Source organism: Lipotes vexillifer, unplaced genomic scaffold, assembly GCF_000442215.2.
Source record: "Lipotes vexillifer unplaced genomic scaffold, Lipotes_vexillifer_v1.1 scaffold1154, whole genome shotgun sequence".
Classification (NCBI taxonomy): Eukaryota; Metazoa; Chordata; class Mammalia; order Artiodactyla; family Lipotidae; genus Lipotes; species Lipotes vexillifer.
In genome coordinates this window covers 1,367,088-1,383,743 of record NW_006770904.1, presented here as the reverse complement: position 1 = coordinate 1,383,743, position 16,656 = coordinate 1,367,088, and the positions used below count along the sequence as shown (strand labels likewise).

At 39.2% G+C, this 16,656-nt stretch overlaps 1 protein-coding gene across 1 annotated transcript in view; it reads left to right on the top strand.

Annotated features, from left to right (window-relative positions):
• HIVEP1 (HIVEP zinc finger 1) overlaps positions 1 to 16,656 on the top strand; it is an 87,078-nt gene that overhangs the window by 58,125 nt on the left and 12,297 nt on the right. The window contains 2 exon segments of the mRNA XM_007446416.1: positions 471 to 646; positions 5,228 to 5,329. Coding sequence (XP_007446478.1) covers positions 471 to 646; positions 5,228 to 5,329 — 278 coding nt within the window.

Below are 16,656 nucleotides of genomic sequence, written 5' to 3'. Positions count from 1 at the left end.
GTTTTCAGAGTCAACCCTGGGTTTCACGTTGATTCATAATAAGGAGTGAACTGAAAAAAATCTGCTCTAAAAGAGATGAATCATTGCCTGTTTGATGTCTTCTGTGAATTTGGTTGTGAGAAAAATTGTAAAAGCCAACTGTAGTTAAAATGAAGCTCAGAAGTATTTCAGTACTTATAGCTGTGATTGAATTTAACAATAAAGAAAACTTTTAAAGCAGTCACTTAGAGGAGCTATTTTAAAATTAAACCTGGTATTGAATAAAGTTGTTTGATGAGAATCAGCTATTAGAATATTGTGTTGATGTGAAAAGCTGGAATATTCTGTTACTTACATGTGCATAACATTTATATTTATTGAGTGTAAAAATTGTGCCTTGTTTTATTTTTTAGGTTGAATTTCAGTCATCAGTATTTTCTCAAAGACATAGTATCCAGTTGCCCTATTCATTTTCCTTTTCTTTAAATTAGATACAAATCAAATGAAGAGTATGTATATGTCCGAGGCAGGGGAAGAGGAAAGTACATTTGTGAAGAATGCGGAATCCGTTGTAAGAAACCTAGTATGTTAAAGAAACACATACGAACCCATACAGATGTCCGCCCCTACCACTGCACTTACTGTAACTTCTCCTTTAAGACTAAAGGTATGAGATGACATCGCTTCATGGTCCTTTACTATATGCATTGAGTTGGTAGAGCTAAGACCCAACTTTACATATTCCTTGACCAAGGATGCAGTAGCTTAAATAGAATAATATAAATTACATCTTGTCAACATCGTAGTCTTACCTCTTTATATATTTCTAGACCTCTTGAGAAAAAGTTTTTAATTACACACTTTTAGAATATACGTAATAAATATGACGTTTGAAAAGGAGCAACTGCCCTGTTTTCTTTTACTTCCCAAATTAGAGTTGTATAACATGATGACTAACACGTTTTCAAAAATACTTACTTCGGAGCTAAAGAGGAAAAAAGGAATTTTCATGATCACATTGTAGATGCACTTCAGTGCTAAAAGATTAAAGAAAAAGTTAAAATAATAACTGCAGTAAAGTTATACTGATTACATTCATGTTTTATTATCTAATTTTACTCATGCATAGCCATTTCTTTTTCTTTCCCATGAAGCTTTTTTACTGAGGTACTGGTGAATATCAGCTTCAAAAAATTCCTAAATTTTGTACTATTTAATGTTTGTGGAACTCAGAACTAGTAATTAAAATTACATTTAGTACCATTTCTGTATTCTTTATATGTTTTTGTTTAAATTGTAAGCCTTTATTATAGTTAAGGTAATTTTACTCTCTACAAATTTCCTGTGCCATATAATGAATAAATACACTATCATAAAATGTTTGCTTTCTCCATTAGGTTCCTTGTTTATGAATCATTATACAAACATTTCTTGCTTGAGACTTTAATTTCATATACCACCCTTTAGAAAGTAAGAATCTCGCAAATGCAAAGCAATATAATCATAAAGTTATTTGTCTGAAAGGACAAAATCTGTGAAAAATGTTTAATCAGTATTTTTTTATAGAACTACATTATTTTTATACCTTTTCAGTTAACATTTGCTTTTTTTTCTGATTATATTGGTTGTCTTTGCAGTTTTTGTCTTAAAGGTTGATCAACTCTGTAGCAAAATCTATTCTATATTTGGGCCAGTACTTATTGGCATTTAAAGAGTATGTAGCAACTAAATAGCTTCGAATTAGCTCTTCTTAAATGCCAGTAAAATCTGAAACAAGAATGATGGGGGAAAAAACAAAACTGTTCTTCAGATAGCCTTGAATATTTCTAAAGTTTCAAGAAATCATAAGTCAGAAGGAACCCTAATTCTGTCATTCTTAGGTTGTGGTATAGAACCTTCTTCTGGAAACGGAGGGTGCATTTCAGGATGATTTTCCTGATCTTGTGTGAAGGCTTTGATAGGATTAAGTGCTTTGATCTTTTAACCCAACTTACTGCTTTTACACTGGTTTTGATCCTATAATTAAGAAACGTCCGTCTGTTGAATAATTTCCAGTGTGAGACCAGGAGACCAGTAATAGGCCAATATTACAAATAAAACATTACCAGTTACAGAATGATGTTACCAAACCAAATAAAAGAGGATCCAGGTATAATGTGAAGTGGGTGTTTCTCAAAAGAAGGAGGAAAAGGAATCAGGATATCTTATAAAGTAAGGGCAAAGAAAGGAAGGAAAACTTTGATGTGGAAAACAAATGAAACTACAGAGATTTCTTGGCAAAGAAAAATATTATGAATCATCAGGTATTAATCCTAATGAAATAACTCAAGCTAACATCATGTAAAATATCAGATAAATGTTTGTTAAGTGGTGGACAGGGCATAATGATCTTTGAAGAGTGAGCAGTATATGTTAGCAGTTTTCATGTCTTTCGTTTCTCAGATATGCTGGATACCTGAATTTACATTATAAATTTTTTGTTTTGTCAGATAATTCATTGGGATTATGTGATAAATATTTATTTGAAGAAAGCTACCCTAGCTAAGCAGGCTGGTGAAGAAAATATTAGAAATTCAGGATTTCCCTATTCTCGGCATGGCAGTTCTCTCTTTTATGGTCGCTTCCTTGTAGAAGTCTACCTTTTATGAATATATGTCACACAGATTCCATAGTACCTTGTAAAGGTAGCTAAATAATAAAAGACTTGTTTTTAGATTAGGCTGTAAATTTTGCCCTACTCTGATTTACTTTGTTGTCCCATTCTTGAATGTGTCTGGTTATTAACAGAAGGTAATAGTGATGTAATGGCATGCTATATAAATAGGAGTATGCAAAGATAGCATGGTACTATCAAAGGAATGATCTGCCCTCCTAGAAATTGATGCTTCTGATGGTAACGCTTGTAAATCTGTACTTCATCATTTGTCATCTCGGTTTATTTTATGAATGCATTTTCAAAATAATTTTAATTGAATTGTTTTCACTATTCTGCTTTAAAGGTCAGTCAGCTCAGTCAGTGAGCTTGCATCTCTGCAGGATTTAGTTCCATTTATGTCACAGAAAGCTGGACTTTATATATAGCTATAGGAACCCAGAAACAAAATCTTTCATGCTTTCCAGAGGATTTATATTAATGTTTATTAAGTCTGTTGAAAAATTTATCTGTTAAGTTAATGCACAGCCTTGCTAGGGGATATTTGCATTTTAATGTACGTATTTTGCATACTGAAATGCAAATTGTTTTATTTTAAATTATTTAAGAAGTTGGTTAATAATAAGTAATAGCTCAAGTTATGAGAAAATAGGCTTATTAAAAACTCATATTCCCAAATTTGCCTAGTTACAATTATACATTAACTTCTCAGAAAGCAAATGACCTCCATGGCTGCCTGTTTAGGGAACAAAAGCATTTTGAAAGCACTATTAGTGGACCTTGTGATTTGGTTTATAATATTGTCATCCTACTGGAAAGTGTTTTGACTAATACGTGGAAGTTTCAGCTACAATAAGGTGGGAAAACTACTTTTCATAACTTCTAATGTGAAAATTTTGAAGCATACAGAAAAGTAGATATTTGCATAATGAACACCAGTATATGCCCATCACGTTCTAATAATTGTTAATAATTTGCCATATGTGCTTCATATTTTATTTTTAAAGTGTATTTAAGGTAAATGTCAGACATGGCCAAGTCATTTAAGCCGGGCGTTATCTGTAGAATCACAGAGGTCAAGGTCTGCTGGATCTTAGACATCATCTGGTCCGGGCCCTCTCTTAACACTTGAACCACTTAAGCACTAAGCTCTGGGATGCTGTGCATACTAACTAGTGCAAGAATTGGCCTAAACGGGTGTGACCAGTCCCACGGGCTTAGTGCAATTTTAGTGAAGGTGAGGCTCTATAAATAGTGCAATTTTGCAGGTCTTTCAGCTACTGCAGACTCAAATCTGGACCAATGATTTAAATAAACATTTTTAGCTCTTCTGAAGGTTTATTCTGAAATACTAATTTGCCCTCCTCGCCAAACTCAGCATTTAGATTTTATTTTCGAAAGAGACGATTTTCCCTTCTTGGCAATTTTATGTGTGTGGCATTATCTACTCAAGCTGCTTGGTATCCTCAAGAGAATTTGAGCTCTCCCCCTGCATTAATGATCACTTGGGGCCAGCACGCCCAATGGTTCCCAGTTAATCTGGTGATACTTACAGAGGTGTACACCAGCTGCCAGAGGAAACTCACCTCTAGGGATACTATTATGAGACCTGTAGTCAGTATGGTGAAGTAAAATTAATGCAGGAAATTCTTTCTCTTGTTCCAAACACACAGAAATACTACTTATAGTACAACAACCAACTGTAGTTTTAAATAGGTAGCCAAGCTTGAAATTTAGAAAGAAAGACTCCCAGCCACCAAGAATAAGGAAACTCCAAACTAGCATGGTGAACAGATACTAAAAAAAAAAAAAAAAAAAAGTCCATAGGGACATCAAGCCAGATATATGCCCACAGGCCTGGGATTTAATGCTGCCAGATATATGCCCACGGGCCTGGGGTTTAATGCTGGTCCTGGAATGGCATCTGAGGCCTCTGAAATAAGTAAGCATGGCTCTCCAGTCCAGTGACTTTGGACCATGTGGGGGAAAAGCTGCCTGCTAAAAAGCAAAACCCTATACCTGTGCCATGCCAAAAAAAACCCCCACAAACTGATCCAGAATTAGTGTAATGAAGCTGTTAAGGTCCCAGGCAGAAGCAATTGGAAGGCTGACCCATAGAGGTGTGTCTACAACCCAGGGTACTTAAGACTCCATGGAAACCAATCTTGCTAAAGATGAGTTTACAATAAAAACTAAAAAGTGTGCAAGGAAATAAAGTACTATGAGGGAAAGCCAGCGCACACAACTGGTGGAGAATTCAGAAACCACAGGTCATAGCGCAATCTGAAAGGGACTTTAAGTGTATATAAAATGTTCTAAGGAATAAATAAGGACTAGAGAATAGTAACCATAGGCAAAAGTAGACATTATCAAAGTTGAGGAGGCAGATTTGAAAAAGAGAGAGGTTATTACTAACAACAAGGTTATTACAGCATATAGATACCAGTAATATTTTTTTGAGCAAATTTTAGTCATTGGAATTGTATAACCACAATCTGTACTTTCACTTGAAATAGGAATGGAATTTGCCAGTGTTGACAAATGCAATAGCAAAATAATACTATGTAAGCTTAGTAAACATTCTTTTCCCTTAAGGAAATCTGACAAAACACATGAAGTCCAAGACACATAGCAAGAAATGTGTGGATTTAGGCGTCTCAGTAGGTTTAATAGATGAACAAGATACAGAAGAATCAGGTAAGGCTTTATTCCATATTTTTCATAAATGCTATTTACAATGTACTCTTTTTTTTTTTTCTTTGCATCCATACTCTTCTTTCCATTCCCACTGATACTGCTCAGTTCCTACTTTCATTACCTCTTATTTCCTATGTGATAGACTCCTAATCAGTTTTCTCACCTTTCCTCTGTCTTCCTTCCTTTGCATCTATCCCCACTGATGTTAAGTTAATCTTCCCGAAGCATGTGTCTGATCATACTATTCCTCTGCTCCAGGTCTTCCATTGGTTTCCATTTGCCTCCCAAATAGCATATGAGCTACTTGACCTCAAGTAATTCCTCAGAATCCTTTATAATCTGATGCCTGCCTACTTCTTCACCTTTTTCCCTCATCTCTCTCTCTTTCACCTGCCCTAATGCTTGAATTTCCTGCTTACACGACACTGATCCGGCTCTCTGCCTATAAAGCCCTCACCCTCAATCCCCGCACAAACGTGGCTCCCCGTCTGCGTTGGTCAAAAATCTTATTTTCCTTCAAGGTCAGATCCACTGCCGTCATGAAGCCTTCTCTGATTTTCCCTTCCCACACCACTTGCGGGAAGCAATTTTTCCCTTTGCTCAACACCTGTAATATTTTGGAGTTCACTCTGAGAGTATTGAATCCCTTTCTGCCATAACTTTTTCTGTTATTTACATGCTTCCTCCCTTACCTCTTCGCTGATTCTCAAGTGTGTCATGAGTAGAACTGATGCCTGAGTAATATTCGCTGTGCCCGTAGCCCAGCGCAGTGCCCTCTGCTCATGGCAGCTGCTCTGGCAATATTTGGGGAATAAAACATCTGTTTGCTTCCCCAAATTGTTGATTATTTCGAGAAAGGTTAACTGGTTGTTTTCTTAACGATGTTAACTCAACAAGTAGAAGTATTTATCTCGAACCAATTTTGAGGGGAAATTAAGCTGTTCATCTGTTCTGACTAGTCAGACAATAGAATTATTTTTTTGTAAGACTTTTTGTTTTAACCCAAGAATTTATCAACAAGAGATAAGTTTAAAAATAAAAAAAGTTGTCCTATCGCTTTTTTGAAAAACACCCTAAATTAAACATTTACCTGCTTGCTATGTTTTAGTTAGTATGTACTAGTTTGATGTAGAAAAAAGTTCCAAAGAGAAAATGGTGAGGACATCTTTGAAAATACGGGTTAAGAAAAAGCAAGTGCTTTTCATTCCACCTGACAACCAAGTAACACACTAAATGAATCAGCCTGAATTTGTTTCTAAATATGCAAGAGAAGTGACTGACATCTTAAGTGCTACAGTTGATATGATTTTGTATTTTAAGCACAAGGAGAGGATTGCCTTTAACTTGAATTTTGGGAAATAAGTGGATGTATTATCAGTAGAAGGAAAAGATAATCTTGACAAACTTAGGACAATAATGAGGTTTTTAGTGCTTTATAGACACTTTGATGCTCTGATATATATTGGGGATGGCAATATCAGGATTTTTTTTTTTTTTTTTTTTTTTTTTTTTTTTTGCGGTACGCGGGCCTCTCACTGTTGTGGCCTCTCCCGTTGCGGAGCACAGGCTCCGGACGCGCAGGCTCAGCGGCCATGGCTCACGGGCCCAGCCGCTCCGCGGCATGTGGGATCCTCCCGGACCGGGGCACGAACCCGTGTCCCCTGCATCGGCAGGTGGACTCTCAACCACTGCGCCACCAGGGAAAGCCCCAATATCAGGATTTAAAAGTATCAAATTAACATGTGTAACTTTTTGTCCTAGGAACATACGTATTAACTGATTTTTGAATGGCTAGGAATTGAATTCTGTGTTGATGTCTTTGTATAAAGACACATTTAATAAAATTAATTAATTTACTTCTAATGTAAATAGTCTGTTTATTTTCTGCTCTTAGTAGTCATGCAGTAAGTTAACTACCATAACTATTTAAGTGACAAAAAAAATCCCTCTCTATTATTTATTTGCTTTATTGCTATTACGCTGAGCAATTCAGAATTAAAAAGCTAGGAAAAATGAGTAACGCTTTCAGTGAGTATATCTGTTACCCAGAGACAAGAAAAGGCACAAAGTAGAGGTTATAATATGAAATACTAATTTCTGAAAAATGTATAAACGTTAAAAGCATTATTATTATAATATATACTCTTAGGTGTTTTACTTCTTTAAGAAGATGAGTCTTATCAAAATTAAGTAAAATGTAGAATCTTCTAAACTGTCAAGGGAAGGTAGTGTTTATATCCCAAATTTACATAGGAGAATTAAGTGTAGTTTCCATTAATTATCATGCGTCAAACTTAGATTGGCCAGCTGACTGATGGACTTACATAATCTCTCCGTTCATTTTTGTTTTTTCTCACCTGATTCCAGAAACACTTGAAGCAGGCCTTAGACTATAACTCAAACTTGATAGCCTAATTCCCAATTCAGATGAGATCCTGTGATAAAACTCAAGGTAGTTTTACGTGTTTTTTCTGTGTGTTTTTTTTTTTTTTAATTACTGTACCTATCAGTAGTATACTCAGAGTTTTTTCACGGTTTTAACTGAATAGTAAATTATAGCACATAGGTGGATTTTGCCAAGTGCTATGTCATACCTCATCGTTCTTTATAATATGCCAGCAAAATACATTCCTCCATTTTTGCTTTATTATAGGCTTGGAATATTATAGGCATAAATGTGGCAAACGTTGTTTCAAACAAATGGTCTTGTTTTCCCTTTATTATTGTCTTTTGTGCTTTTAAAAATATTTTGAGGTGTTTTTTAAAAATACAGAAAGATTACAGAGAGTTTTTATTACATGCACTCGTATATTCACACCAGAGTTGGGGATTATAAATATTTTCTCACATCTGCTTCAAGTCTTCTTCATAAATTGTGTTTTTGAAAATTGTATTTTCATAAATTTGTATTTTTGGGAAAAAACAAGCTAAGTAAGGCATTACGCATTAGGTGCAGTATCCCTAACTCGCCCTTGCCCGTCACACTCCCTCCCAGAGGCAAACACTAACCGCACTTAGGGGTTTTCTTTCAATTCATTTAACATATGTGTGTATATCCACACATAGCATGTGGTTTTGTTTAAGTTTGTATTCCAAATTTGCATGAACAGTACCACCTTGTATGTAGATACCTAGAAAATTAATTTTGCTTTATAATTTTAAATTGTTGTCTAGGATAATTTCTATTTCTGCACATCCTTAACTATACCTGATGCTACATGCATTTTAGTTTGGGGCCACCTTGATGGATGATAGTCTGCTGTCTTTACTTATATTTTCTTGACTGCTATCCTAAGTTTGGATCTTATTATTCTTTGGGAAGAAATTTCACTCTATTAAACTGATGGTAGTCAGAGATGGGATCTTGCTTAGCAATTCTTTAGATGTCTATGTTTTTAGAGAGGAAAGCGCAGAAGCCCACAGTGTGATGCTGCGTGTCCGCAGGGTGTACTGTTTTCTAGTCCAACACCAGCCTAGAATATTCGAGGCATTCTTTTCTCACTCTCCTTTACTGGATCCTCCTCATCTCCCCAGCCTCTGAATGCAGTGCCCAGGGCTGCGGTCTCTAATCTCTCATCTCTTCTGTCTGTGCTCCCTCCCCAGGTAGCCTCGTGCAGTCTTCCGACTTTAAATACCATCTATATGCTGATGATTCCGATAGCCACTCCAGACTTGCATGTCCATCTTTCCACTCACCATCTCCACTTGGATGTCTAATAGGCATCTAGAGTGTGACATGCCCCAAACTCCTGGTTTCCCCCTTATGTGACTCTAAGAAGCGTGCTTCCCTGAAGTCCTTCTCCCATCCTTCCAGCTGCTGGACCAAAAACCTTGAGGTCGTACTTGGTGTCCTTGGGCTCCAATCCCCCAGTAAAACCTTTGGCTCTTCCTTCAAAACGTATTTGGCAACTGCCGCTTTGAACCACCTGTTCCTCCCAGCCCTGGCCAGAGCTAGCTATCGTCACGTCTTCTAAGTTGCTTGCAGTAGCCCCTCACTGGTCTCCGTGGTTCAGCCCCTGCCTCTTTACAGCCTGCTTTCAACACAGCAGCCAAAGTCGTTTCTACAAGTTACGTCATTGCTTTGCTGAAAACCCTCCATCGGTTTCCTGTCTCGTTCGGAGCCGTGGTCAGTGTCCCCTGCGAGCACCACGCCTCTGAAACTCAGCTCCACTCCCGCCTCCCCGGCCCCTCAGCTGCAGCCACCCTGATCGCCTGGCTCGGTGGCAAGCTCACCCAGCTGGCCCCTGTCCAGGGCCTTTTCTCTTTTCCTCCCTTTGGAATGCCCTCCACCAGGTGCTACAAGACACCCCATCATCTCTCAGTGCTCTTCTGCTCAGATGTCACCTTATCAGTGAGGCCTTCCTGAAGCTCCCTAGAGAAAAGAGCATCTCACCCTCTCACTGCCAGCATTACTCTCGCCCCCGACCTGCTTTATTTTTCCATATAGCACTTAGAACCACTTAGCAACTTACAGATGAGTGTGTGTATTTATTATCTGTTCCTTTCAACTAGAAAATAGAACATAAGGACGGCGATCTCCCTGTGGTCACTGCTGTATCGCCAGCACTTGCTGGGACTGTGGCTAGCAGCAAATCATCGACAGTAAATAGTTGTAGATTGAATGGATGACTGGAAAAAAATGACCTATAATCTGTCAGGAAATCATTCAATATTGTTGTTTTTAGAATATGATATACTAGTTTTCCATTAAATTCCTTCACTACAATCCAACGGTAGCTGCAATACAATATTTAATGCCTTTACCTATGAATAGTGTTTACATGATTTGGCCGTGGTCGATATAGGAATTTTCAAAGTGATGATGGCCATTCGTTTGTTAATTTCTTATTTATTGGTTATTAGAGCAGAAGACTCGAAGATATTTTAAGTTATCCTGACGGTTCCATTTTTTCATCCTCAGTAATGGTCTGTGCAGACTGATAAATATCTGTTCCATTTTTCAGTGGTTCCAGAGAAGACGAGTTTATTCCCTTTGTGATTGATTATTTATTTAGCGCTGCAGCAACTGTCTAGTATGTCCACAGTCACTGCCCTCAGGAGCTCCTCGCCTGTGGCTGTGATGTTGGGACGTTGGAGTGAGCTCAGACTTGGCAGGGTTCACTCCTCAAGGCTGGGATCTGGGAAGGACAGTGACGGCCTCGTCTGGAACAGAAGGATGACTAAGGGTATCCTAGGAGAACGAAAAGAAGGGAAATACATCAAAATATAATTATCCATATATTGCTTTATTTGAAAAAGTTTTGATGAGGGGGTGGGGTAAAGGAGGGCAAGCATTCTGGACCGAGGGAGTTGTTGAGCAAAAGCCCAGAGGTTGGGAGAGGGGAATAGGGCATCAGGAGTATAAATGGGGCAGGATGAGAGAGTTGGGCAGGGCGCTGGGGGACAGGTCCTACTATGCAGGGGAGTTTTAGCACCTTCCTTTAAGAAAGTCTGAGGGATTTTTTTTTTTTTTCTTGTATCATCTAAAGTAATTTAAAGCCACTACCTCTTTAGTCCCATATACATCTGGCTTTTAATCTGGATTATTTTCTCAAATGTTTTTTAAACAAGCAAACAACAAATAGTAGGCTTTTAATTTGTGTCCCCAGGAATTTTCATTGCTGAGCTTTTGTTTGTTTTTTTCTTTCTGCCGCTGCTGTTTTATTTTGTAGTGGGAATTTAGACAATAATGACTAAAAGAAGCATGATTTCTTTAAGTGGTTAGTCCCATTCAGCAGCAACAATAATAAATACTACCATAGAGCAAAAGTCTCTTGGGGGGGACTTCCCTGGTGGTCCAGTGGCTAAGACTCCACGCTCCCAGTGCAGGGGGCCCGGGTTCGATCCCTGGTCGGGGAACTAGATCCCACGTGCCACAGCTAAGAGTTCGCATGCCGCAACTGAAGATCCCATGTGCTGCAACTAAGACCCGGTACAGCTAAATAACTAAATAAATATTTTTTTAAAAAATCTTTTTCTGAAAGGGTGTTTTTATAAACAAAGTACCTCAAGGTTTCAGCATCCCTCATTCTCTACCAGATGGAGTTTACAGGTTTGGGTGGAAAGTCTGGTACGATATTCCCCTTGTGACACCCTGTTTTGTATGTATATATGTATAATGACTCATTTAGAAATCTTGCTCTTCATTTATTAAATTAGGGAGCATTATTTCTCCTGGAATTCATTTCTACTCTGAAATTTCTACTCAGCAGCACCAAGGTGTAGAACTTTCCCCACAGACTAGACTATTCATAAAAGATAAGGACTGGATTTTTTCCTACCTTAGTGCTTCCGTGTATGTTTTAACACCGTGCCCTTATCAGCTCCATAAGGGTGTTGCACAAAGTAGTGGCGTGTGTTATGAAGTGTTTCGTTTTACTATCAGTGTAATTTTCCAAGGAAAAATACAAATTATTAGCCATATAGCAGTAGTAGAAGAAGTGACTGACTTTAAAAAAAAAATAGGAGGGGGAAAAAATATTCTCAACTATCATAGTTTTAATCTTTGAGGTGTACGTCTGCTCGTAGAAGGAAGCTTGGGGTCCAGCAGCTGGCCAGTGCCGAGTGATCTGACATGCTGGGTTCTCTCTCCCCCTGCTTCCTCCCTGCCCGTAGGAGTTTCCCGCCTCCCTGATCACACCTGGAAGCCTCCCCCTTCTCAGGGATCAGGCTCATGGCAGCGGTTCCTTCTGAGACTTCAGCCGCCAGCTCGAGATGGCTGCCTGACAGTGTATTCCCTATTTTCCTGGCCCAACAAATGAAAATAAGTGATGAAATCGCATCGTGTAATGTAGGGTCTTTCCACACATAACTTGCTGTCTTTTCCCTTTAATGGATGAACAGTTCTATCAAGTGCTTTTGTGACATCCTGGGGTCGTACTATCATTTCTCATACTCTTAATCTAATGTAACTCTGGTGTTAAGCCCACTGCACAGTGCACTGCTAGAAACCGCACTGGGATTCCATTTGCTGCGTGTCTACGTAAAAATTCGGGAAAATGCTAAGGTTTGGCCAGCAGTTAGGTGTCACAGCAGTTTCTTACCTGTGTCCCAAAAGGTAGTGATTCCAGTGGATCTTCCGATGCCTTTCATTTTGCCCTCGCGGCTGCATTTTTCCAGGGACGGGACTGATCTACTATGTGAAATAAGCAAGTATGAAATTACTGAGTAAGCTCTTTATCAGCGGAATCTCCTTTGTCACCTAGGCTTTCCTAAACACAGTCGAAGTTTCTCACTTAATTATGCAACTAGATTACAGATGGCTACCACATAACGGTGATTAAAGAAAAATAAGTAGCCAAGTTCAGGAGCCACGTGTCTCTTGGGAAACCAGTACACTGACACATCGTCTTGATCAATACGAAAATTTGTGACATTAAGTCTTCTCTAGATACTGAATAAAATTCTTAAGTAGTTTTGATAGCCACCTTCATATTTCACATTGACAGCAGGGCAGTTCTGTCAGAAGTGGAGTCCGACAGCACCTTAGGAAGGGCTATTCAATTCAGCACACTTGTATGAAAGTCACATACACCTAAACAGCCAGTGCTAACAGGATATGCAAGAACTTGTTCCAGATATTTACACCTTGATTATCTCAGACATCCGGGAAATGGGGTAAACATTTTAAAGAAAAAAAACCCACAAGGATATTATTTGGGCGCCCTGATTCTAAATGCCAGGCTTTGCAGAATAGCAACCAGAAACCTAAGGATAGTGTTTCCAAGGTTTATAGGAAAGATTAGGGGGCTTGGTCGTTTGATCTTTTCTGTAGCAAATACATAATCATCAAGAAATATCATCTCTGAGCTTTCATTTATTCAACAAAATTTGTTAAAGGCTCTCCAAAGGCCAGTGTTACTACAGAGTATCCCACCCCGTTTATTTTTGAAAAATCATTACCGTTCGGTAATGTCTTGGTCAGCTTCTGGTTTTCTGGGAGAAGTCCAAGTCTTTTTGTTCTATGATCATATTTAATTTTTCCTTAATATCTGCCTCGTTTATTTTCATCAAAGGTTTACTGTAGATTTATTTCTACTTATCTACAGTATTTCTTTTCCTGATATTACCTTCAATCTTTTTCTTTTTTTTTGAATGCCCTAAAACCTGTTTTCTACTCTCTACCAACTTGATACTCTGAATGTCATTCACCAGCAGAATGTGCATGTTCCCTGGTTGATAGAGTGCTTATTAAAGGTCAGCGTGAAGAAGCTGTGATGCAGGAGCAAAGACCCCTGATTTTTTGATTCTTTACTGCCCTTAAAACAGTGGGCTGTATGGCTGCCCTTTTTTTTGAGACTTCCTTTTTTTTTTTTTTGCGGTACGCCGGCCTCTCGCTGTTGTGGCCTCTCCCATTGCGGAGCACAGGCTCCGGACGCGCAGGCTCAGCGGCCACGGCTCACGGGCCCAGCCACTCCGCGGCACGAGGGATCTTCCCGGACCGGGGCACGAACCCGTGTCCCCTGCATCGGCAGGCGGACTCTCAACCACTGTGCCACCAGGGAAGCCCTGACCATTTTATCCTTCAGCAGATGAATTCTTGTTCTAATTTTCAAATGGAGTAAATTTAGAGATGTTGGGAAACATTTATTTTGAATTAAGCAGAGGGGACTATAAATTTATCTAAGGCAGCCATTAAAATTTGGACTTTTGACATCTCAAAGAAGTTTCCGTGTAGTTTAAAACTAGCAACTCAAGCTGTAGTTATAGTAGGTGTTCATGAAAAGTCTGATCCCTCCAGCCAGCTGCACATGTCCCTGTATTCTTGCCATGCCAAACGATATAGTCTCAGGAATTTTGTCCCTGTGTTCTTGGGGTATTAGTAAGTACTTTTTCTTTTTCACCTTTTGTGTCAAAAATCATGCTCCTGGCTATTTGCTTTTCATGCCTTGATCCGAAGAATGTTTTTGTCAACAGACTGCTCAGAATGTTAACATGTGCCCTCCACTGCCAGACTGGGAGAACCATTCAGTGTGGCAAGGTGCAACTGGAAACACTGTTCCCGCTGGAGGTTAAGTACTTAGGATGATGCGTGTAAGAGGATGGCATTAGATCACAGGATTTAAAACCTGTATCACATTTACGCTTAAAATAAATTTAATGAATTTTTCTAAATGAAGTGCTTTCAAAATGAAACCTGTAGAATATGTTTTTGTCACTGGGATGTTTACAGAAAACATTATTAGTTCTTTTAAGAGAAACTTCCACTCACAGTAAGAAGCCATGATAGGTCTTGGGACTTACAGTTAAAGAAGTGTGTATGTCGTTAATGAACAGTGCAGACACCACTGCCTTTTGGTTTACTGCCTAAAGTTAACAGACGTTAAACCCTGGCTCATTATACTGTTAAGATGAAAACATAGTTTAATTAAAAAAACCCAAACAAAAACCCATTACTGCAGTAGTTGCATGCTTTAAAAGACGTTTTCCCCAGGTTTCCCTTGTTTGTCTGGATTTCAGAGTAATTTTTCTAAACATGAGGAAAACAAAAGCAGACAAATTACAGCAGTAGCAAAATGTTGAAGAGGGAGGTGCTGCTGACCTCCCAGGGGAGCCTGTCTGAGGGAGGCCCCGCCTGGCTCAGCCAGCAGGGGTCACTGTCGGGCAGCAATGGGAGGGCAGCCTGGGGTTCGTCCAACTGAAATCAGATTTTGAAACACATCTTTAGGCAAGTGGTTTGACATAAATTACTTTTGAAAAACAATATTGCTGCATTGTTTACCTTCTTTTTCCCTCATGAATTTAAATTCACAGAAAATAGAAAAATTAATTTCACACATATGTAAGATTGTACTGAGTAGTAGAAATTTTTATTTATATTGAATTGGGAATGTATCTAGGAGGACAGAAATTAAATAGAAATTTTATAGGCCATTTATTTATGAATTTGTTATGTAAGTATGGGTTCCTTATACCTGTTCTAGGGTCCTTGGGGGATGCAGAGGGGTGAGCTACAGCCTTCACCCTGCTGGAATAGTACAGTCTACATTGTACAAACCAAGGAAGGAACAATTGTCATAGGGTATATCTTACTGGAGTAATGACAAGACTCCTAAATACAAAAATAAACCTGTTTCCAAATTCTGACTTTGATGCTTTCCAGCTGTATTTAAGTCTCTTAGCTTCCTGTGTAAAATGAGTTTGGTATCAGCTCTGTCACGAGTGGCTGTTAGGTTTAAACATAACGAGTAAAATGTTGGCAAACTTTTTCTGTAAAGGGCCTGATAATCAGTATTTTAGGCTTTGTGGGCCACACAGTCTCTGGCATGGCAACTAAACTTTGTTGAGTGTGGCAGGAAAGCTGCCATAGACAGTATGTAAATGATGGGCCTGGCTGTGTTCCAGTAAAACTTTATTTAAAAGAACAGGCGGGAGCCGCGTGAGGCCAGCAACTATGGTTTGGCAGCCCCTGATACAATAGGAACTCAGTGTAGTGTGCCGTCGTCGTTACTATGCTCAGTAACAGGCTGTAGCAAAGCGAGCAGTATCAAAAAGTCAGACATGGCAAATTCTGGGCTAGTTAACAAGTCTGTGTTCTTGACCTTTTTGCTGACTTGTGGTCATGGGCAGGTCACTTTTCCTTTCTGGGTCTTCTACCCAGCACACACAACTTCTGACCGGACAGTAACAGTCTTCTTTGGGGGTAGGGGTTAAGGGGACAGGGCAGTAATACGGAAGGACTTTTCTTAACATGAATCCAGAGAGCAGAGGTGTCTGGGCTTTGTTTTGGTGCTGTGGATATTTAAAAGGATGCCATTGTCTTAGGTTCATTGAAGTTATCCATTGTATCTTGTTCCGGTCACTCTAGAATATCCACCCTGTTTAACAAATATGTAATGACCCCAAATTCATTTTCAGGTTCCCAAACTTTGACAGGGGTCTTCCCCTTCAGGAGTTTTACCACCCAGTGCACGTAGAGAGACAAGCATTATTCAGTCCTTATCTTGGGGAAGGAAAACTACAGAAAGAAATCCCAGCTCTTCTCAAGCCCTCTGTGAGCTGTAGGCATGTGGCTCTGTCCAGAGAGAAAGAAAGGCCCAGGGACAACAGCCTGTGCGTCTTCCCACCCGTAATACTTCAAACCTTGATCTGAAGTATGGGACGATCAAGGCCAAAGAAAATTTAAATGGAGCCACAAGTAGTTTTACCCCCTTCCCCATTAAAAAGCGTATGGTATTCTTTTTTTTTTTTTTTTTTGCGTTACGCGGGCCTCTCACTGTTGTGGCCTCTCCCGTTGCGGAGCACAGGCACTCCAGATGCGCAGGCCCAGTGGCCATGGCTCATGCGCCTAGCCGCTCCGTGGCATGTGGGATCTTCCCAGTCCGGGG